The 24,345-nt window shown below is 40.6% G+C and overlaps 1 protein-coding gene across 2 annotated transcripts in view; it reads left to right on the plus strand.

The window, feature by feature from the left end:
* Positions 1-1,954: 1,954 nt before the first annotated feature.
* The window catches only part of LOC111595095 (ankyrin repeat domain-containing protein SOWAHC), a 35,529-nt gene continuing 13,138 nt past the window's right edge, over positions 1,955-24,345 (plus strand). For both annotated transcript variants that reach the window (XM_023308660.2, XM_023308662.2), the window contains exons 1-3: positions 1,955-2,195; positions 2,308-3,044; positions 8,211-8,348. In XM_023308660.2, the coding sequence (XP_023164428.2) occupies positions 2,066-2,195; positions 2,308-3,044; positions 8,211-8,348 (1,005 nt within the window). In that variant the 5' untranslated portion in view covers positions 1,955-2,065. The remainder of the gene's footprint in view (positions 2,196-2,307; positions 3,045-8,210; positions 8,349-24,345) is intronic.

The raw sequence follows: 24,345 nt of genomic DNA on the forward strand, positions 1-24,345 counted from the left end.
GATTTCAGACTTGATTTTTGGCACTCGCTTATATAGATTTGGACTACAACTTTGCATTAACTGTTAGGCCAGCCAATTAATTGAAAATGCCCACAAAATAAATATGCATTTACCCCCTCTGCAGCTCTTTTACTTAGTCTCTCTTTCTAGTTCTAACTGGCTACGACTCTAAGATTTCTATGAAGAGAAAGAGGAAACACAAAGAGGAAAATAGAGATGGATCAAAAGCTCCACAGAGGGAAAGAGAGGAAAGGCAAATAGAAATAGAAAGGTAGAGAAAGAGAAAGAGTAGAGGAGAAGAAGAGAAAAGATGAGAGGAGAGAAAGGCAGTCTCCCCTTATTACTTCTCCATCTCTATCTAAGTCTTTCTTTCAATATTTCCTCCTGTTCTCCCTGTCGCTCTATCTTTCTCTCTGTCTTTTTCTCTATATCTCTACCTCTCCCTTTTTCTCGCTCTCTATCTCTTTTCTCTATATCTCTACCTCTCCCTTTTTCCCGCTCTCTATCTCTTACTCTCTGATTTCTCTTTCCCTCTCCTGTTAGTTTTCCGCCAAGTCCCTCTGTCCCTCTCTCTCTTTCTCTCTCTCTCTCTATTTTCCCTTTCTCTACCAGTCTTTCATTCTTCTAATCCATCTGAGTTTCCATTTCTATATATTTGTCTATCTCCCTCTCCTTATATCATATACTTCACTCCTCCCCTCTCTGCGATTCTCATAGCTCTAAGTTTGTGACCTATTAAATCTTTGATTCTTATCATAGATTTGATGCTTACATAGAGTATACCTCTTCGTCTACAGCCCACCATTTCTGTGTCTTAAATTTATATACTTTTAGCCAGTCGCAAAAAGCCAAATTAACTTGATGTCTTCAAATGTCTTGTGGGAGACGTACGAGTTTTGTGGTTTTCCAACGAAATTATACAGTTTGTAATTGCAATATGCAAATGAATATGCGCTTGTCGACTCAAGGCATATACGTACACATGTACATACATATATTGGGCCACTGGGTGGGCGCAGTCAGACAACAGCAGCAGCAACAACAACAGCAGCAGCAAGTCAGCTTGACATTTGAAACTTGAAATGTAAGTGAAAGATACAATCCCAATCTGTGTAGCCGTCGCTCTCATCGACATCGAAGCCACAGACATTGTGCACAGACGACTTAAGAACAGAAAGAGACAGACAGAGAAGAGTGAGTGAGAGAGAGGGAAGGAGATTCCGACTCTCGCATGTGCACATGATAAATGACGGGCTTTCGACAATTGCCTTCGCAATCGCATTTGCCAAATCGAAAATGAAATTAACACTTTTCCCCACATATCCAGATAGAGCCCCATTGTACAATTACAATTACGATTCACAGATTTGGCAAAAAGCCGCCCACAGAACAAACTGTTCGGATGCTTAATCTCCTTTCCTTGACAGTCTCCACGTCGACAATGACAGTTGCGGTCAAATTTGAAATTTTCAGCAATTTGTGTGCCTTTGCCTGATTAAATTAAATAAAATATATTTTATTGCTGAAAAAGAACAGGAATTTTATTTTAAATTTAATTTTGTTAAGTAAATGTTAGGTTTTCAAAATTTATTTATTTATCCTTATACTTTGAGTCTTGAATTTAATTTAATAAAATTTATTAAAAGCAAACGAAATATAATAATGAATAATATTTATTTTAATAAAGTTTTTCTTATTTTAAAAACTAACAACTTTACAGGAATCTTGATACTCGGCTAAATATTTGCCAAACATTAATTTACAGCTTAGCCTCTAACATTTACTATAATACCTATAATTTAATAATTTGCATACTTTTAGATTTCAATTATATATATTACATATAATCTTGAAACTAATAATATAAATTTCCATTTGAATTGCTTGGCTCATATCAATCAGCTTTTTTCCGCGAAGCAACAGGGCTGACACTCAATCTAGCCCAGCCAGCTGGCGTCTGTTAGTGTGCAGCCCTGGTAATTTTGTGTTTGTTTAGTTTTTGTGCAAAATATTTTGTTTTTCTATCCAATAATTGGTGATCAATAAGCAGTTAATTGTGTAAAAAATGAGTGCAAACGAGACAGCAAAGCAACTGTCGATTGTGGATATACGAAATTATATGCTGCAAAACGACGGCAAGGTGACAAATCATGCACTCGTCAAGCACTTCAAGAAATATCTAACGCACACACAAAGTGAGTCAGAGACAAATTTATATGTATCTGATTATTTGACTACAACCTGTTGACATCATAAAGTAATGCAATGGAAAAGGTAAACTAAGCGCTACTGAAATCTCAATTTCAGATGAGGCCGAGGCACGAAAGCGTTTCAAAACCTATGTAACGCTGCTCTCCACAATCAAGAATGAAAACAATCAAAAGTATTTGATACTACGCAAAAAGTATATCAATGAGTGTCCAAGCGACGAGTTTGTGGAACGAGCCATCGCAGCTGCGGGCAATGCCTCTACGCCGTCCAGCCCGGGAGCTGGTTCCATTGTGTCCGTAACCGATAGCGGCATCTCGCCAATGAGGCAGCCGCCGCCCTACATAGCGCCGCCTGAAGTGCAGCAGTCGCCAGCACCAGAGCCGGAACCAAGTGCTCCAGTGAACACCGGCTTGGCCGTACATCAGGATCAAGTGGAAAGTTATCGGGAGTGCGTTAACGAATTCACAGCTGCCATGCAACGCATTGACCCAGCACGTCTCGTGCGCCAATCAGATATTGACAAGAAGAACGAACAAGATTCCGAAACCAATGCCGAGGCTAATGTTAATGCCGAGGCTAAAGACAATGCCGATAATAATGGCAATGCCAGGTCTATATCCCGTGTCAATTCCGTGGACGAAGGCAGCAATAAGGAGAATATACCACGTTTCTCCTTCTCATCGGGCGCTTCAACCGATAGCTCCTGTGCAGACAAGGTAGACGCAGCTGAGAATCCCATCAGCGTTAAGGAAGCGACACGCAAATTCAACCGGATGGCGTCCGAAGAAGAAGCAAAAATAATATCGCCGCCGCCCAAGAAAAAGCCAGAGAAGGTATGTCTTCATTATGTTTAGCAAAAAACCGGTTAACAATGAAGCCATGCGGGTGCGGGTGCGAGCAGTTCCAACTAGACGTTGTCTTACTTCCTGTGGGAAGTATTTAGTTTTTTTTTTGCATATTACAAATTTGTCTTTTCTTATTGGACATATTTGACTTGGCCTACACAGATTCTCTGAACTAGTTCGCATAGATGAGGGTGTTTTTACCTGACACGCGGGCACTTAGATCCCACTCGCGCTCTCCCCCCTCTCTCTCTATCTCTCCCTCTCTCTCTGTATGTCTCTTTCTTAAATTTAGCTCGAGTGGAACTGCTGGTCACGAACGAGCACTACCAGCACATTCGACTTGTACATATCCATTAAGTTTATTCTCGGACAATAAAATGTGAGATTCATAAACATTACAAGCGCCCGCTACAATGTCTGTTCGTCACTCATTCTTCTCTGATAAATATATATATTTAAACACACGTATGCTTTGACATGCGTACATGTCTTCAGCGATGCATGTACTTTTGTTATTGTTTTCCATTGCGCCCGCCACTGGCCAAGACAACAATTATTGGAAAACAGAAACGTCAATGAAATTTAACATTGTAACTGGACTAAGCTATATAGAATAATCAGATCAGACAATATAGTAAACATATTTATAGAACCGTTTTTATACATAGTCTCTCCTTTCGTAGGCACACCTGGCCTAAGTACCTGATATTATTATGTTATATAATTAGCTTTGCAGCAACACAACTTTTACAACAATCCAGCGCATACTCCTCGAACATTCATTGAGTAAACTTTATATATAATATATATATTTAGTTGGTGTATCGGCCATTACATATCGCTGACAATAAAAGGCGACAACATGTTAAAATTTGTCAAGCGTTACGAGAAAATCGTTTCGTAGCAAATGTTGCGAGCTAAAGACGACGGCAATTACCATTCGGGCCTGAGCATTGACAAACAACTGTCATCCACTCAGGGCTGTCAATCAAAAGTGTTTAGGGTTTGGGCAACGGCAACTGCATAAATCATTCCACTACGTCCGGCCAAGATGAATATGTCTATGTATACCCCGCACAAATATTCCAGAACGAGCCGGGCGACAGGCGCAGCAGTAGATGTATGTCAAATGCGAACTCCAAATTGTCAACTGCATGTCAAGCGCTATAAAAACTCAACTCAACACTCGGCTAAAAGACTAACGAAAGAGACTTAAGTGTTTATTTGTGCACACACTCGCACACACACACACACACACTCGCATCCACTTATGTGTGTTAAATTAATGTTTACATATATCGAAACGTCTTACAGCGTCTAAGATTCTCAGCATTTATGTTAGGTTTCTCACGTTTTTCATGTTTCCGGATTAATGTTGAACGATTTACATGCAGCCAAAAATATTTCCTCTTTTAGCTGTTATACAAAATATGATTTCAGGCAGGGTATTTGTCGTCGAGCAAGTATTTATGCACTCTATGATAAATATAGTTAGATAAGTAATATATGTTTATATATATATATTTATTACAAATAAGCAAACACTTATCGATGATTAAGCTTTGGCAACTAACGCCACAGGCACGGTATTTTCAGTCGGATATTCATCTGCCAGCCACATATTTAGTGGTAATATGTTTTCACATGGGGTATTTGCAGTCAATCACACAATACGCAATGAATTCTTTTCGAATCATTAATTGGAATCAATTTCCTGCTATTCTTTTGCTAGGGTATTTTCAGTCCTGCAGATATTCCCATTCATTTATTTGCCAAACATCGTTAGATATCTAATTACAAATCATTCGAAAGTTATCTAGGATCAGTATCTGATATGCAAACAGTTTCATAAACTGTTCGTGCTCATCATTGTCGAAGCTGTTGAACCTGTAAAAATTGTTAACAAATCTGTGCGCTAACAAGCCAAATCAGCATTCAAAATTACAAAAAAACAACGAAGAAAAAAGTAAATAAATAACAAATTTGATCGACGGCGCCAGCAATCTTTATCTATCAGAAACGCAATGTATATGAAACCCTTGATGAATTATGCTTAAAACAAAAATTATTAATCATCTCAGAAATTGTGGAAAAAGTGCCAAATCATTCATGAAAGAGTTTCGAAATGGAATTCTGCCCCTTCTGCTTCGGCTTCTGCCCGTTCTGCTTCTTCTTGTTTCATAGATCCATCAATATTATAGACCGTGAAATTTAGGCGCCGCAACCGTAAGCGCTGCGGGCTGAATCTGCCTGCGAGCTGATCAATTAAATTCGTTTCGAGTCTTTTTAATTAGCTTCATGAGTTGGCGCATTTAGTCAGCACCCACTGTAGCCTCGACGCATACAACTATTTAAATTGCTTAGCTATCGTTGAGCTGGAATATATTTCAAATGTATTTGTCTTTTACTTTTGCCTTTATAAGTCGAGTTAATAACAAAGGCAATATTTTTTCTCTAGACTTTTTACTTGAAGAATAATACTCATAATTCTTTGCTGAAATCTTTCTACTAAAAGGAAAACTAATCTAAGTGTTTTAGTATCTTAGAATAGAGATCTGTAGCTGGAGCGATGTCTTTTGCAACAACCAAAACTTATCTCAGATTCTTTAATCCCATCTCTCGAGATCTCCATTCTTAAGTAAGTAAGAGTCAAGCTTTTTATATTTTACTATCAAAGATCTAGCGTCTCTAGCTGAAATTGGTTACATCTACCTCTATGAGTTAGATAGTTCATTAAATCCTTTTGAAATGGGAGGTTTTTCCTTTCAACTTCCCATTTTAGAGTCTTCACTAATATCCCAAGCTTTGCAAACAATTCTGTGAAGCATAAAGGCAGCATTAGCTGAATTTTAATATGAGGTATATATAGCCCGCCCAACACTAAACATTTGCAGAGCATAGTGTTTGCCTAACACTAAAATTAAACCCCCAACTCAAACCCTAACCCTTATTTGTGCTTAGCTTAAAAGGCATTGAAATGAAGCTCCAACTGCAGCATCAAACAAACCACATATATTTTTATTAACCCACAAGGTACTTTGGTGGCCAAAGTCCGTGTCCCAATATGCATATTAAGCCCGAATGAGAGCTTGGTCCTGCCAGAGAGCGAGTGTGAAAGAGGAGATAGAGAAAACCCTTTTTCGGATAGAAACAAGTTGGTGAAACATGTTAACATAGCCAATAAGCAGCAATAGAAATTAGTTAGGCAAAGCTATAGTCATCAGGCAGGCAGGCGACGTAGCGACGTAGCGACCGAGCGACCGACCGACCACAAAGGACCCAATTAAAAATGTAAGGAAACAAACCAAAAGTTGTTATTGCTGTTAAACAACAACGCCGTATGTCCCGAAGCGGTTAAATTTACAAACAGCAACAATGTCGACCAGATCGAAGCGGACAATGGCACAGCGGACTGCGAGTGACTACGGGTGGAAGGCGTGCGGCAAAACGGCAATACGGAATACGGCAAACATGACCATTTTGTGGCTTCATTCCGGTTTTTTTGTGTGTGCTCCTTTTTTTTTGAAAAGGGAGTCAAAGGTAAGTTTCGGGTGGCAAACGCAAACACAGCGAACGAGGACATGCTACAGTCTGCTCCGGTCTGCTCTGGTCTGCTGGTCTGGTGTGGTTTGGTCTGATCTGCAGCCGGACAACGGCCAGCAGTGTGATATAATATCTTGCATAAAGGGACACACACAGGACATAAGAAAGCCAGCCAACAAACAAGCGATTGGGGAGAAGAGCCCCCAACTTGAGCTGGGAGGTGGCAGTAGCCAACGACGAGTCGCAGCAGTCGTCGGGTGCACGACGTTTTTTTCGCTTTTTGCGGGTGGCTACTTGGGGGCGTTACGGTTCTTTTGTTTAGCATTGACATGGCCACTTTGCCCGGGGCCTTACTTGGCAATGTTTGTCCTGTTATGTAGCTGTAGCTGCTTCTGTTTCAGTTTCATTTGCTCTCTCGCTCACCTTGTCGGCTATTCGGCAAGCGTCTAACGGCAATGCGGCGTGTGGCATGCGGCATGCGGCATGCGGCATTTGCAAATGGCGCCACCTGAAGCGGGTGGTTAACGGGATTTAAGCACGGCGGCGAGTAATTGGAAAAACGTGAGCACTCCCAAAGTCAAGTGGCGTGTAAATATATGAAAGGAGTTACGGCTGCTGCTGCTGCTGCTGCTGCTACTACTGCATCCTGCGGCTAAATGCCCCAGCCATGTGTTTGCCGCATTTATTAGCTATGTGTAACATAACGTAACGAAGCGAGTACTTCTTGTTTTTTTTTCGCTTCTCCTTTTTGCTGTTGCTGTTTAGCGGGGGTGTGGCACGGCGAGAGTTACAGGTAAACAAATGCCTGACTCTTTTGCAGCCTTGTTAGCAAACGCGAAACATTATGCGAATGGATAATTAGTTGCCGAAAATGTTTTCAGCGCTCGTAAATATGAGAGGCAAACACACATGTTGCCAGCTATTGTCGTTGTTGTTGTTGTTGTTGTTGTGGCACATGTGTGCCTGCGCCCCTCGCTCATTAGAGTGCTCATTATCAATGGGAATGCGTGATGGTTAAACAGCTACCCATACCCGCGGCACACAGGAAAAAACACGAGAAAAAAATGGAGCGAGAGGCAGGCGAACAAGAACTTTTTGGAGCTCTATTTCATTTAGCGCATCGCTAAAGAAAACCCGGCGCAGCAAATGCCTAAAGCACGCGCCTAATAAATAAAAATTATTACCTTCATAATTATGGAAAGAACATGCCGTCGTCGTCGAATGTGTGCGCATAATTATGCCAGCTTTTTACACTCGCACAGAAAGAGAGAGAGGTAGGGGGAGGGGGCAGGGTAGAATCCCAATCTAAATCTCGCCCAGAATCCATGCGGATGCTACAACGATTGCCTTGAGTGTGTGCGCGTGTGTGCGTATGTGGGTGTGTGTTGTGTTCTAAGATGTGATTGTGTGTTGGCGTTAATGCTTTCAATGGGCTTTCTATGTTTTATGCCCGTTTCACATATAACACATATATATATATATAGATATAATTTTTGTTTTTAGCGCCCCGCCCCACGCCCTGGGCAGCTCTGAGTTTTGTAAAATGTTGTGACAGAAACATGCATAATTAATTTATGCGCCTTGGTAACCCGTTTTTATGTCTTTCCGCAGTTAATTGAGGAAAAGGATTCACCCGATGTTACCATGTCGCACTCGAAAGCCAAGGAATGGATTGTCTCAATGGCCAAAGTCAATTATCAAGAGCTCGCTAAGCTGGCTAATGATTATCCAGAACTTGTTAAGCTACAAGTGAGTTTAAATTTTTAAATTCTTTATATTATATTTATATATATATTATTTTAGTATAAAACTTTAAAGCTTAGAGTTCTGTTTGAGAGCCTATTTTTGTCAGTTCAAAGACTTTAAATGTTGTAAAAATAAAAGAACAATTTTTCTTCTACTTCTACTCAGATAGACCTATAATAAAATTTATTTGCCTATTTATTTTCAAATAAATTGAGATGCTTACGAATAGTAAACAATTAATTTATAAATTTTTTCGTTAGCTCAACTAATTCATATACAATAAATTCATTTAAAATTCAATTCATATACGGGAATCTCAAGATTGTGGCTCGCTTATTTGTTGTAAAACAACTTTAAATGAATTTTTGCTTAATATTGCATTTAAATTTGGGTTTCTAGCCAACTCTAGCGTCTTTTACAGTAGGCCACATATTTATGTGCTACGATCTGTTAGCTGAGATTAGCCAAAAGGAAGAAGAAGAGAAAAGAGTGAAGCAAACACAATGCATGAGGCAGGCGCAATCATTGGCTCGAACAAATAAAGACAAGTACAAACTATTCATAAGCATTAATTACGACAAATTAAGCAGCAACGCGTTGTTTTTGCCATGTCGAACAACATTTAAAAATGCGAGAGAGATATATATATATATATATAATGACGGCGGCGGTACGTGGCACAAAAAACAACAAAAAGGAAAAATAAAGCATTGCCAGCCCCAGTTGCTGCCGCTGACAATTAATTGTGAAATATGTTTTTCAAAATTTTTAGCACTTGTAGTGCATGTTTCTCTATAGAAAAAAAAAGTAATACAAACAGAAAAAGTGGGCGTTAGCTGAGGAAACAATTTTTCCGAGCGAGAGCGTGGGCCTCAGAACAAGTTGCGACAATTGCCATTAGGCGAGGCAGGCGGCAAATGCAGCCAAAACTTGACCCACTAGGATGGACCAAACACACACACACACACAGACACCAACCCGTATGCATGTGTGTGAGTGTATGTTCTGGTACATGTAATTTCCATTTTGGACAGACAATTGTATACAAGCGTTTGACAGAACACGTGTTTGTATTTGTACTCGCTCTCGTCAGAGCGATTTTAAGCAATGCTTTTTACAAGCCCCGCAATTGTCACCGGTAATAGAACAGCTATAAACACATGTTTAATCAAATGATATAGCTAGTGGCCGGTAGTAGTCTGTGGCGAGATATCAAAGGCGCACACAACTGTCACAAGTGATTAAAAATCGAGTTAAGAAATAGAATTATTTCTGTCGCCGCGCAGACGGAACAATTTTGCGCTAAGTTATTGTTGTAGATAAATGTCATATTAAATGGTCATAAATTAGGTTGCTCAACAATTTATTAAACTACGTTTTTTTCCTAATATTTATGACAGACTCGAAATACAGAAATATTCGACAGGGTCGTGCGGGTGGGCTGGGAAACTCTACGAGAACATTTTCCCCCCAAAAAAAAACGAAAACAAACCGAAAATATTTGCTAAAAGGAGGCGATCTTTGGGGACTGCTGCCTGCTGCGGTGTCTCTCAATTAGAGAACATTTTCGGTCCCACAGTTATACACATACATATTTTTATGTGTGGCAGCTCTGGCTGCTGCTGCCCTACACGATATTTCCATGAAGATGATTTATGCCAGCCGCAAGCAAACATGGGTCGCACTCCCGAGCGATACCAACTCGAAGTCGAATGAGCAGGCCTTAACTTATGCGAACTAATTGCCGTACAAATGCAATGTTCCCGGAAATAATGGATTCCGCACTTTATATATATGCAAATCTTGAATGCCATAAGTGCAATCAATTAATATGAGACCGCATCTCTCTCTCTCTGTTTCTCTCGGCCAGCCTCCGCCTTCGAGTGCAAGTGTGAACGAATGGCAGGCAGCTCATTAGCGGCGCTTGCAATTCCCCGAATCACTGAAATCGCAATGAGACGGAAATAGCAATAAATCAGAGACATGATTGTCACTTAACCTAATGTCTCAACTCGTTGCCAGCACGCACGCACGATCTCTGTCAATTTTATAGCACTATATGCATACATATTTAAGATTTGTTTACTTGTGATTAAGAAGTTTCAGCATATTTAAAAAACTGATTGAACCACAAGTAAACCTTATCTATAACTAGTTTAATATTTATCATATAATATATTTCTAACTATTCTCTTTAGTTTATCGATTTGTTTACTTTTGATTAAGAGTTTCAGCTTAGTTATGGAAAAGTGTAACTTTATATAGCATTTCAATGAAAGACAGCAAATCCTATATAGCCACAACTAAACCTCATCTATAACTCTTTTATAACTCTTCTCATTATCTATCTATCCAGCTATTCCCTTTAGTTATTCGATTTGTTTGCTCTCTGCAGTTAATAGTTGTTTACACTTCTAGTTTAATTAAATTTCTGCAATCAGCAGCTGCCAAAAACAAAGCTCAGACTCTTTTCCAATTCAGTTACGCTCTAGGCCTGCCTTTTTCCCCATATAACGTTGCTCGGCACACGTGCGACTGGCATCATGTGGCCACATGTCATCCTCTATATCTACATTTATGCATATGTATGCACATCTATGTCTGGCTATGCTAATAGTAGGCGCTTATAAAGTGTAACAAGTTTTGTATTAATTAAAAACTTTAGCTTCCGAATGTCCATGGGTGAGTGGCGGTGTGTTACTTTAGCAATTTATATTTGTATACCCTGTAACTATTGAAAGTGGTCAAGAAAGGGTCTAAGAGGCCAAGAGACAAAACAGAAGCGATAAGTATGTTATATTTATATGCAGAAACCATGCACAGACACAGTTTATGAACTTTTATATAACTATCGATAAATATCGAAGAGATTTTTAAGCGTATCTCGAGCAATATAGAAGCTATTAGCATAAAATTTTAACTGTAGAACCTCTGCAGCTATATACAATTTTAGAATAAATCCTTTTTCAAAAACCCAACCAAAAAATTTAAATATAAACACACAGTTTCTGTCTAAACCAGGTTAGCATCTAGTCTAGCCTGCTCTACAATAGTCTTCTATTATTTTTCAATGCAATCATATGTAAATATAATGAATCCAACTATGAACACACACCTGCACTCAATTACGAATAGAAATACGAATACGAATAGTCGAAAGCATGCTCAACGTGCTGCACGTGGAATGAAACGCGAGTTTTTGACTGTTGTTTGCCGTCGCATCGGTTTTTGGGGGCACAGCTCGGTCAGCTGGGTGGGGGCAAGCGGACCGCCCAATAGTCGAGCATGCAACGTTTTGCCATTTCAGCTTGTAGCCATTGTAGTTACTCTTGTTGCTGTTGCTGTTACTGTTGTTGTGCGTCCCTTTCATTCAGGCAGCCATGCAGCCATCCAACCATCCATCCATCAACGTGTTTGACCTAGCCGGCAATTCGGCTTGACATGCGAGTAAATTGAATTTTCCTTGTTTCACATTTGTTTTGACTTGTTTTTACTTTGTTTTTCCTTTTTGATTTTGACTGTGTGTTGTTCGAATTACTTATTCAAATTAAAAAAAATATTTTTTATTTTTTTTTGTATTATTTTTGTTGCATATGAACAATGACTGGGCACAAATGTTGTCGATGTTTTACCTTCAACTCTATCCACTATTTACATAGTACATACTTGTATGTATGTATGTCTGTATATTAGCATACGCATACGTATGTATGTATAAGTAAATGTTTTGGCATTTCAAAGTATTTTTTTGTCTTGAGATAAAACATGTTCGATTGCCTCGTGTTAATTAAAGCTCCCAATATTTGTCTACAATAGCAATTTATAGCGGAAGCTTAGACAACAGTTCTTTTGAACTAGAAATTGATTAAGTATAGTTATAATACTTATTTATATTTAATTTTTTATTACTCTGCAGGAGTTCTTTGAAGAGCGGAATCGAAATTTATTTTTAAGAATTTAACCCAAGAACCATCCGAACTGCAACATATTTTCCTTTGGTTGGCTATAAAATACTTCTGTATTGCAGGGTATTTAGATAACTGTCGAAAAAAGAGCTAGTTATGTATCTATGCCGGCATTTAATCTTTGATGTTAAGATCTAGCTACCTGTTTCACTTAGACCCACTTTTCCGCTTGTAGTTGGGGCAAGCCATAGGTGAAAGTAATTGAAAGCGGGCTGTCTTTTGATGAATGATACTCGTATACCCCAACTAACTCCTGCCCTCTCAGTGCCTCTGGGGCCAGAGCGCTCAAAACTCAGAGGTGAAATTGTAGAAATGACCGTGAACTTTTCAGCAGGTCGTCAAAGAACAGCAATAAAACGTCTGACACCTTTTGCCAAAGACATAGTCAGCCAGTATTATAATAAAAATTTAACCCAAAGCAAATGTCAGCTGCGTCAGCAGTGGCGCCTCTCTCTACCAAGTCGCTGCTAAATCCGAATACATAGAACTACAGCAAAACAACATCAAAAATGAATAGAACTTGTTGAAATACTGACGCGATCTGGCCCGTTCTGCTCTGCCCTCTGGCTCTGGCCATTAAATTGGAGGTGACAATTCAATCAACGCGTCCGCCAAAGCAGCCGACGTGAAATGACTGAATCCTTTCCAGAAATCAAATCAAATGTGTTTACGACCCCAATCTTGACATCTTTTGCCGACTGCTGGCTGCAGCGCCACGCTCGGTCGCGCGGTCGGTCGGCCTCTCGGCCTGCCTCGTTGGTGGCTTGGCACAATTTTATGCCGTTGCGTAGCTATTAAATTTAATTAGAGCTCTCTGCTGTCGCTACCGCCATTGGCCGTCAGCGGCACATAAATGTCACCAAAAATATTCTCCTGAAACACAGAGATATACATATATATATATATGTTTATATATATATATCAAATGATGCCGCCTGCTGCGAACAGTGTTCAAGAAGTGCGATGCGTGTCTCTCTTTATTTAGCTCCCTGTGGATATGTGACTTACTTATATAGTTCATCAGGGCTCGCTTGCAATTGCCGTCGCATCATCAAAAGTTGTTGGGCAGATTGTCAGTTGACATGCGAAAGGATATGCCCACTGGGAGTGTTTAGAGAGAGTCATCAAAGGCATAATTACGATGGGAAATATGCAGAGTTTATTCGATTATTATTGGCATTAACAATAACTAAAACTTTTTTAGTTGCTTGTGTTTTTAGCTTGATAGTTTTAATTGCATTGTGTTATTGATCAACTGTCAATATATTCGATCAACTATATAGATATCATCTATATCTACTTCAGTAGCATATTTGCTCTATGTCTGCGATTGAATTTTTTACCTCTGAACAATCCCTTTCATCACCATCATCAATTCAACCCATATCGATAACTCTTTTCGATAAGAAAATTCCTGAACAAGCTTATCTGGTATATATCAGAACTAGTAATATAGCATATTGTTATTCCTAATCTTGAATTCGAATGAAATTTCTGATCAGGCCTTATTTATATACTAATAACTTAAGTTATCGATAAGCTGTTGAAACAATCTATCGATCAAAAATTAAAACTTGACAATGCATTTCATCCAAAAGTCAATTAAATTTCGGTTTTTATAAATACAATAAAAAAATATCTTTTTTATGAAATTTGGCCAATCGATAACATTGATCGATAACATATTTTACAATATATTTGAATATATTCCAGTGAAATACTGCTCATACAGTTACAATCCACACAATATTTATCAGAAATCGTTATATACCATGGCAAGCTAATCCAAGCCTTGAACTGCAATCAAAATATTGATCGAGCCATTAGATGCCCCTCATTCAATATGAAGTTGAACTTGGCGATTTGATTAATGAATCGCTGGCACGATCAAGACCTTAGATACGTGCTCTTCGATTCGAATAGGTTCGCATGCAGCTAAGCGAGCTCTAACCAAGCTGAGCAACCATTTATTATGGCACCACCTTAAACGTGGTTGTCGGCAGTAGCTGCCATCGACAGAGGCCACAAATTCAATTTCAAAGACGCCGGAGATGCGCTGCGCCTCCTACAAGTTTTTGCACAGTTTTTCAATTCACTTTTAATTATGAAAAATCGACGCACTGACAGCCAACATGAATTAGGGCGAAAGTTATTAAATACGAGGCGTGGCAGTGAAGAGTACCTGCCTGCCCCAATGGAACCAAGAAGCGCAGCATCTGGACCCAACTCTGGGAATTCTTCAGCTTACAAAGCGTTCAAATGCTCTCCTCAAATTGACAAAAATTCGTCTGTGTTTTTTTTTTCTGTTGTCTTCTTCATTTTCTTTTTTTTTTATTTGCTTGCAGCGTATATTGGGTGGCGCTGTTGGCGCCAACGTTTTGCACGTTCCAACGTTGCCTTGGTCAGTGGGACGTCCTGGCCTGGCCAACACACAGAATGTCTTCACAATTATTGTCATTCACAATTACCGGCGCATGCTTTAAGCCCAACACGAAAAGCTGACTTTCTGTGTGAGCTCTGTGTGTGGCACGCTGAATTCTCGAATACCCTTTAATCCAATAAGACTTGGGCTGCATATTATCTATAATGTGTGGCTATAAGACTAGGCTCAAACTTCAATGCCAAACAAATTTCTTGCTATGTTAGTCTAAGATCAATTTAATATCCGTCTCTACATATATTATAATCTTTATTATTGTTATTATTTAAATCCATCAATGAGTGTTACAAACTGCCTGGCTAAATAGTTAGAACAGAAGAAGAATCAGTTGAAAGTTCAAGAAATACGAATGAAACGAAACTGAAGTCCGTGACTTTGGAGTTCGGAATTTTCATTTCGCTGCGCAGAGCGAAAAACGTGCAACTACAGTAGACACTCCCCCGCTCTGCGCCCGGCTACAAAACTTCGATCCGTTGATGCTGTCCATCCGTCGGCCCCGTCGTCCGTCTGTCTGTCTGTCGACCGCCGCTTAAGTGTCAGCAAAAACGAAATTGAGCTTATCTGCTAAATGCATCGATCGAGGAGCCTCTGCCCAAGGACCAGTTCACCTCCAACTTCTGTGCACCAAGGCGACTCGATGCAATCGTGCAGTCGTCAAATTAGCGACGTTCGAAATACTTCCCAGATAACTACGAAAATCGTAAACAAAATAAAATGCTCAAACCCGCCGAAGTTGCAGTCATTTCCTGCGCTTTACAGCTACCAAACGATCTGTCAAGCCGTTCAGGACTTTGAGGAAGACACTTCCCATATACGCTAAGTGCTTAACTACTCGAAAAGTAATCAAAGTAATTCGCATACTTACGATCTGAATGGGACATTACGTAGTGCAAAGTTTTCTAGATGACTCGAAGCTTAGCTTCCGAAACAGAGGAGGAGATCTTAAAGACGTTGTCTTCAAGGGACTAGAGATCTGCTTGACTGCTATACATCAAAGCAGTGACAATAACGGCTAGCCCAATACACCCGCATCACACCTTGAGCTACAGGGCATTAAAAGGAAATACAACGAGGGTTAAGCCAAGGCGACGACGATGCTTCACGATCCGCAGTCGTCTTTCTGTGTGATTTATTCGCTACTCCAATTGAATTGTTTGACGGTCTGCAGGCGACCAAAGAGATCTGGATGGATGGCTGGCTGGATGGATGGGCTGTTGAGCTCACTTGAGTGACATTTCATGAGCCTCGGAATGACGTGCATTTGCAGACGCCGCCAACAAAGCAAAGCAAGCAACAAAAAACAAAGAAATATAACAAGAGACAATGGCATCAGCGTTACCCATTGATGATCATCTGTGGCTGATGATCTGATCGCGCAATTCCCAAAACGACAAACTCAGGCGCCATGTTAACCACCAAGAAGTCACTGACTAACTCCAGCGCAATCCACCAGATTCACACAATCAGCGATTGACGAAGATGGATTCATGATTGACTGCCGACTGGCCTCAGCCATTGTTAGTGCGCAAAACTGATTACAATCAGTTGAGACGGCGATGGCGACGGCGACGGTGACGGCGTTTGCATTTTATTGAACACGATCCTTTTGATACCCACCAAAGTGGAACTGGAACTGGAACTCGAAATGGGAATCAGATGGACTCGATCGGCCTTTATTTGGACAAGCAACTTGTCATTTTTAATGGAATGCATTCTGCTTGGATATGCAAGTGTGTGTTCCACTATGCAGCTGATATACACTTGCCTAAATTGTCTCCTCAATCAGATATTGTAGTTATTAATGTGTGTGTCTGTGTGTGTGTGTGTGTTGTGCATGCAAAGCAATCAACACCGCAATCGACCCCACTCAACGTTCCAATGCCTTTGGCTTTAATTCGAGTTGTATATTGATTAGGTTTCGCTTTTGGCGAATCCATGTTCCTGTCGTCCGCACTGCCACCGTTCCATGTACTAGCGCCAGCTACTGAAACACACATTGTCCTGCCAAGAGGGACGCCACACCAGCAGCAGGAAATTTGTCATATATATATTGCGAATGTCTGTAGACGCAGTCGACCCCTCTCTCCATCTCTCTCGGGTCATAAATTCTGCAATACAAATATAAATAATATTTCTCATCCCATTGCCAATTGCCAGCGGCTTTTGGCGAGTGGCGAATGGCACCGATGCCGGTGACTACCCCACACATGGTTTTGGACACCTCGGCGTGCGGACAGCAATACAAAAGGAGGTGTTGCCACGTTGTTATGAGTTTTTAAATCTGCCTAACCCACAGCCCTCAACATTTATTCGTATTTAATCGATTTTTCAAATTGCCTTCAACTCTGATCGCGCACAATACGTAGCTGCAACATATTCTTTTCCAACGCCCACCGACACGCCCATATTTGTTTTGCACATATTGTTGAGCAGTAAAGAAAAAAGAGGAGAATAAGCCAAGTATTTAGTGTTTGACTAAGCTTTAAGCAGTAAATGCTGGGAATAAAAGTGCTCAAGTATTAATTAATCATTTATATTGAAGAAATTAGAAAAGTATAAACTTCTAGCTGCTAATAAGTTATAAAAATCGAGCTTCAATTACTATAAAAATAAATGCTTCTTGCTTCTTCCAATTTTCACTAAAATTATCTTGATTATATTGAGCAAGTCTATGCTTCGGATAAAGCTGTGATCGAAGCCACGAAGTAAGCAAATTTCTAATAAGAACGAGTTACTTTGTCTGGCTGTCTGTCTGTATAAATATCTCGAAAACTATAATATTTAAAATCTAGAATCTTATCAAGCTTATATCATCATAGCATCTACCATTTTAGTTCCTTTAGCTCCAATAATAACTATAACTTAAGCATAAGTTGAATACAATTTCAGCTCATCATCAAAATTCATAGACTTTATAGATGTATTCCTCTATAAATACACAGATTTAAGATATTTCGGATTTCACATTCAATTCAAAAAATAGATTCCTAAACTTCGACTGAAAGATTTTAGCTTAGAAAATTGCAATAAGATCGTATAGAGCATATATTTTTTTACTGTAAGTCGGCACACATGAAGCCTAATATTAACTGCCTTAACTGTGCAAGCCGTTCATAGTATCTGCTACTATTGTAGCTTCTTCTTCTAGCTTCTTTCTGCTCAAATATTTTCATTTCAAATCACAAATGATTGAGATCGTTAGATCAGCTGTCGAGAACTGTGCTCTATATAGAAGATTTCGTGTCAGATTCGTCTACCTTAGTCTTATATACTTCCGCTTGAAGTTACTTTTAGCTAGTTGCTTTACGAACTTAATTAAATTGGGAAGGAAATTCTAATTGGCATCGGCATTAAAGATTGTTTTGCAACTCTTCCAAATTTGATGAGAATTTATGCATAATTAATGAGGGAATCTAAACAGGTGCGCGTGTTTGGGGCGACAACCGTTTCTGTCAAACACGATGACAAAAGATTACATTTTGCAACTTGCGGCTGCTGCTGCTGCTGCTGCTGCTGCTGCTGCTGCTGCCACCGACCCCTGGATGTTAGGCAGAGCCAGAGACGGAGGCACAGGCACAGGCAAACAGGCAACCAGGCAACATGCTTAAAAATTAACATAAAACTTCTGATAATAGTTTCGCATGCGATTTGTGTGATTGCCAGATGGAGCCAGCATCCAAGCAGCATCCCACGCACTGCGTTGCTCGGCTCGTTTTGCCTAAAATCTGTGCAGCGCATCCCGGCTACAGCGACATCATAAATAACGAAAATAAACTTTTGGCGCACAAGGGACGAGTGTGCTGTGCCCCGGACCGAGTCGAGGCGAGTCAGGTCGAGCCTCGGATGCCGTCTAAAAATGTATGTAGAGCCAAGGCATGGCCGGTACACATGCAGCCTGAGTGCATTTGCTTGTCAATAAAAAAGGTTCCGGTCAACGAAACAGAAAAAGAGCTTAAAAAAGACAGTGAGAATATGGCAATATAGCTTACCTGACTGTATGATGCTCGTTCAAAGCAGAATGAATGCCTAAGAACTCAAAAATGTATTAAAGAATCAATGCTAATGGCACTAAGACTATGTAGTGTACGGACTATATGGATTATGGGTATATCCGCACCTGCAAAAATTCTGGGTCTCAAACTGTGTAAGAAGAGTTGAATCTCATGCTAAAAAACTTTCACTGGAGAGATGGGGGTATATCTGTGTTCCATAAAACCAATATACCCACTTTGCCTTGGTGACAGTGTACAAAATTGAATCAAAAAGGCAAATCATCTGAAACTATGTTGGCAAGTCGCGCTTGAATATTGAATGATTTTCACGGGCAACATTTTCAGAAGAATTTTAACAATTACTTAGCTGCTCGCTGCTGGCTGCTGGCTGCTGCTTATCGAGCATTTCATAATAATTAATTAGGAAAATTAAGAAACGATTATCCCAGCGCGAGGTAAACGCACGACTTGCCTTTGCCTGGCAAAGGAATAACAAAATTCTGTTAGTCACGCATGCTAATCTTCGTGTTGTCGCTAAACTTGCAACAGTTGCAAACAGCAGCAGCAACGGCAGCAGCAGCAACTGCAACAAACTCGACGACAGTTTGCAACGGCGGTGGCCCACGTTGGCTGGCTGCGAGGCTGCATTGTTTGGCGGGGACTACCAAAAAAAAAAAAAAAAACAAATGATTATTTCGAAGGTGGTGGAGGGGGAGGGGTTGGTTGAGGGGATCTATTTAAGGGGCTAATCGTGTCGCGTCTGCAGCGCATCTCGTGCTTGCTTGGTCTAGCGCTCTTCGTGATCTCGGCCAACATATCCTGTACAGATTTATGGCTTATGATCGGGTCAATTAGCTTTTCGGAAGGGCGTGGGCCCAGACGCTGACCTGCCCAAAAAACACAAGAGCCAAAGAATTGAGTGTAGCATTAAATAAATATGGTGGCCATTATCGGATAAGCTTCTGGATCATTTACTTAAACATGTCACTTCACATTAATCTGGAGTCGGGGCAGCAGGCCGCAGGCAGCCAAGCAACTGGCAACTGGCAACGCGCAACGGGCAACAGGTAGGCGAGGCAGCCATGCCACAGGCCACACACAGCGCCAACGTGCCGCATCGTGTGGCTTCAGCTTCGCATGCGCAGCGGCTGGCTCGCTGAATGGCTGAATGGCTACCACACAAAATCGAGATTATCATAAATAATATGGAGTAACAGTTCCACGCGTTTAGCGTGGTCCTAGGATGCCCATTTGTTGTGCTTCCCAGGAAAGGATGAGGTCACACAGTTAGCCATTCTGGTCTGGAACTGGTCAACTGCGGTGCCCCTGAGCTCAGTCAGTCAGTCTTAATGACGTCTAATTTGTCATCGTTGAGGAACTAATTTTTTAGCTTGCTGATATGGACCCAATAGAGCGCTACCTGTCTTGAACACGAACATTTATAAGATTTCTGCGTAAGTTACAAAACCTGCCAAGACCAAGACCAAGACGAAGACGGCAGAGAGGACGGCGACGACGACGACGACGACGACGACGACGATAATATCATGGAAGATGGAGAGCTGTTGAGCTTGGGGACTCATGTGAGAAGTGGAATTTACATATAATTCCGGGAATAATATGTATTTAATGTATTCGTTAAAGGGAAACCTCAAACTCCAACTCGAAACTAAACTGGCGATAAGATAAAGCTGTCTACGCTTCTCAAAAATTCGCTGTAAAATTTAAATAACTCTTTTTTGTTTTTTGTTGCAAAAGACCTTGTTATGTTTTTTTCTTAGTTTTAGGTCTTTTTTTTTTTTTGGGTGTGTGTGATACCTTTTTGCTTAGGCCCAAGTTGATTTAGCTGCCACTTGATGATCTCAGATCTTTCAACGAAATGAAATTAACAATTCATACGCCACTTGCATGAAACTAGTTCATAAACTAGAGCCCTATTAAAGCCTCATTTGTCAAAGAACGAATTGGGCAATATTCGAAACGTAATAAGTGCTATCTGCAGACATCTAATTGGGCCATGTTCACAATTTATGTTGCGAGTATTTTGGTAGCTAACTGAGAAGAACATCATTTGTGTTTGTTGTGGGAACAAGTCATTTAAGTCTAATAACAATTATATGATATGATTTGAGAATACAGGCATAGGCTAGTCCTTAAAGATATTGTCTATAGCTGCATACTTGTAGAGCGTGCTCATAAGCTCTTGTTGACATGCCCAAAGATATTCTAAAGAGAGTGCTTTAAGCTTTAAATAGAGAAAGAAAGAGAGAGGTAGAGTGTGAAATAGAGAGAGATGCGGGGAGAGCTGAGCGAGCGAGAGAGGGGAAGTAGTAGAGAGAGGGAAAAAGAATGAGGCTATAGGGATACCAGTACACTATAGAGAAAGGCAGATATATATAGAAAGAGAGAGGTAAACAGACAGAGAGAGAGAGAGAGAGAGAGAGAGAGAGACAGAGAGCGAGTGAGCGAGTGAGCTGTGAACTAAAAGAGATAATCTGTCATTTCATTTCGAACCAATTTCCTGCCTTAAAATTTCGTTCATGTTCTTTGGTTTGCTTACGTATTCAGATCCTGATCAGCTAAAATTATAATTCCCAACTCAAAACGCTTAAACAGTCTTTGATTCTGGAATTCCTTGCTCAGCTATCATATCATTAGACATATTTGTAGACAGATCAAAATGAACGTAATGACTAGTTAAGTAGTTAGGAGAGATTTTCGATTCATAGTGAACATCGACTGGTTTTTCCTTCAATATATGTGCTTTAAAAGACGTCCGAGAACCTAATAGACCCCGCTGCAAGAAGTCTTTGTAGACAGCTCTTTAAGAAAGTCAGAACTAGCTAAGCAAGTTGTTCTAGAGTAGAGGCGCAGCTCTTATATTGAATATCTACAAAAATCAATATTAAATGCTTCCCATTCTTACGTCCGTCCGACAGTGTCTTCATGTTTGAAATAAAGATTATTGAAAACAAACAGACATCATGAGCACATAAATTCACTTCTTTTTTTTTGGCCGATCGCTGCGATCTGCAAACGCAGTCGAGCAGAACGTATTCAATAAAAATTGAAGGTGGATCTGAATGGAGCTGAGCTGAACGCAAGTTGTGCTTTAATGTTGCAAGATGCATGTCTTTGCAACTTAACATATCCGGCGCCTAAACCTATCAACTGCTTGCATTGATTGCCCAGTTCAGGCTGAGGTTGAGGAGTAGGAGGCTGGGGATGATTGGGAAGGAGGCAGCGGCGGCGGCGACGGCGACGGCTGCTGCATGTCTGGCGGCCGTATTAATAATTTTAGCGTACGTTCGTTGATTTAGGGTGCATTTAAAGCGTGAACGACTGCATTAATAATTTCTTTTGCAATTTTATTGTGCATAAATTTCATTAATTTATAATTTTGTTTGATTTTTACTGCGACTAACATCCAACCCGCTGCTTCGCTCCAAGGAGCATGTTGCGCCAATGTGTTGCTGCGCATCGCTGACTGCTGCTGCTGATGCTGCTGCTGCTGCTGCTGATGCTGCTGCTGACTGGGGGCATAAATTATTTAGCCGTAGTTTTGGCAGGCGCCCGTTGACCGCGCGCTGCGTAGATTTTGCGATTGCGCACCAAGTGAGGGCTTATCCACATTTGTGCCGGCGTCGTCCTCTCCAGCGCGAATTCGCTCTGACCAGGCACAGAGCTCTCCCTGCTGCTGTTGCTTGCATTTGTATATTTGTTGCTTTTTTGATGTTTGGGCTCCATGCTTCATTGAGAAACTTATGCGGTTGTCGCTGTTGTTGGTTGTTGGCTGTTTGGCTGTTTGGCTGTTGCCTGATGCTGGTTGCTGGTTGGCTGTAGCCAATGCAGAGGTCCTGCAGCTGTGCCCGGCATGTCGCCTGCCAATGTCTTCGGTTTGTGCCCGCGCAGTTAATTATAAAAGCTTGGACATTTTCGCTTCGGTTTGTTTTCATTTCCAGATGCAGATTACATTATGATTTATGCAAAATAGTAAATGCGTCTGATGGCAACATGCGCCAGCCGCCGATTCCCCTCACTTCGCTCCTCTCCTCGCCACGCCAATTGTACTTGCATTGCAAGAGGCCAGCAAAACTTAGATGATATTCGTAGCGCGCTGTCCGGCCGTCCGGATGTCTGGGTTTGCAACGCCTACAAGCAAGCAAAGGCCTTATGCACCCTACCGGCTGCTCTGTTCTATTCGTAAGCCCCTAATTTCATTTATCGCCCCTTTAAGCCAATCATAAACCCTCGCGCCATGGACCTCTCGTAGTGCTTTCCCTGACGCAAATTCGTCGCACGGCCGCACGGCCATAAATCAGTTGCGCCATGAAGAGGCATCGTAAAAGTGCTTAAATTAATCATCCCATACATGTATTTGTTATTCAGCTCGTAAGGTTTTACGATGCCCCTGACCGCGGGGCATCCATAGGCGCAACAGGTTGCCACCGCCGCGTTTTGTTTTCTAAGCGCCAGCCACTCACTGACAACGGCCAGTTAGCAATAACAATAACAAAATGCAGCCAGTGGGCTAATCTATAAGTGAACGACTCGCAGATACCCTACAAGGATTACAGCTCAATGTCAATGAGAATAAAAAAGTTCTCATAGGTTTTTAAGTGTACGAGGACCTCATCATAGGCTTCCTTAGCGGATAATGAGAAAAATAACAATATAGATTCAGCTTAATAAGCTGTGAGAAGTCTATATAACATACTCCAAAGAAACTTGGACAATGCGGATGTTGCCAGGCTGAAACTGCCTTAGCTTCTCATGGAATCAAATCCCTAAGAGGAGAAGAGTGAGAGCACTTAAGGCAAATATAACTACACAATCAACTATGTACTACATTAGGCAGAGAGAAAGCGGCAGATAAAGCTTCAAAGTTGAGTAAAGTAAGACTATCGAAAATAGTTATCGATAAACGCAATTTTATACAAAAAATGCCACCTACGCATACATAAAGCCTACAGCTCTTATGACCTTCATATGTAATGACTTTTATAGACTATGTAAAGATATTCTTGTGTAAATATATCAAAAATTATCGATATAGAAGTTATCGATAATCGAAGCACATTTAGTCCAGAACTCTCATATTCTTTATAGCTAAGAACTTTTGCAGACTCATTGGCAGCCATATTGAAAGACTTTTTAGAAATAGTATTAAAAAGTTATCGATAACTTAAATAACTGTATAACAATGTGCAAATTGACTCATATAAATCCAGTAGCTGTTACTATTAAAACATACCAATGAGAGCTCACACATATCAACCTCTTTCAGAAGGCTGCAGGGTATAACAACAGGAACAACAACAGTCCTTAGAGCTATATATCAAATCGTAAACTTAACTGTGTAATATTCGCAGGTATTTTGCATAACGAGAAATTCTTTGTCATCGCTGGCCATTGGGCTGTGCCCTGACACCCGCTCTCTCTCCCGCTCTCTTCGGCCCATAACGTGGCATTAATATAGAATGGAACATGTTGTTGCATCTGTGGCATGCCAGGACAGTGGTCAAATGTTTTCGGGGCTAGTAGCCGTAGCTCTAAATTGCAAATGAAATTGCATCGTTATTACATGTTTCAGGGGCAGCGCA

Source organism: Drosophila hydei, unplaced genomic scaffold (assembly GCF_003285905.1).
Source record: "Drosophila hydei strain 15085-1641.00,03,60 unplaced genomic scaffold, DhydRS2 tig00000001-arrow-pilon, whole genome shotgun sequence".
Classification (NCBI taxonomy): domain Eukaryota; kingdom Metazoa; phylum Arthropoda; class Insecta; order Diptera; family Drosophilidae; genus Drosophila; species Drosophila hydei.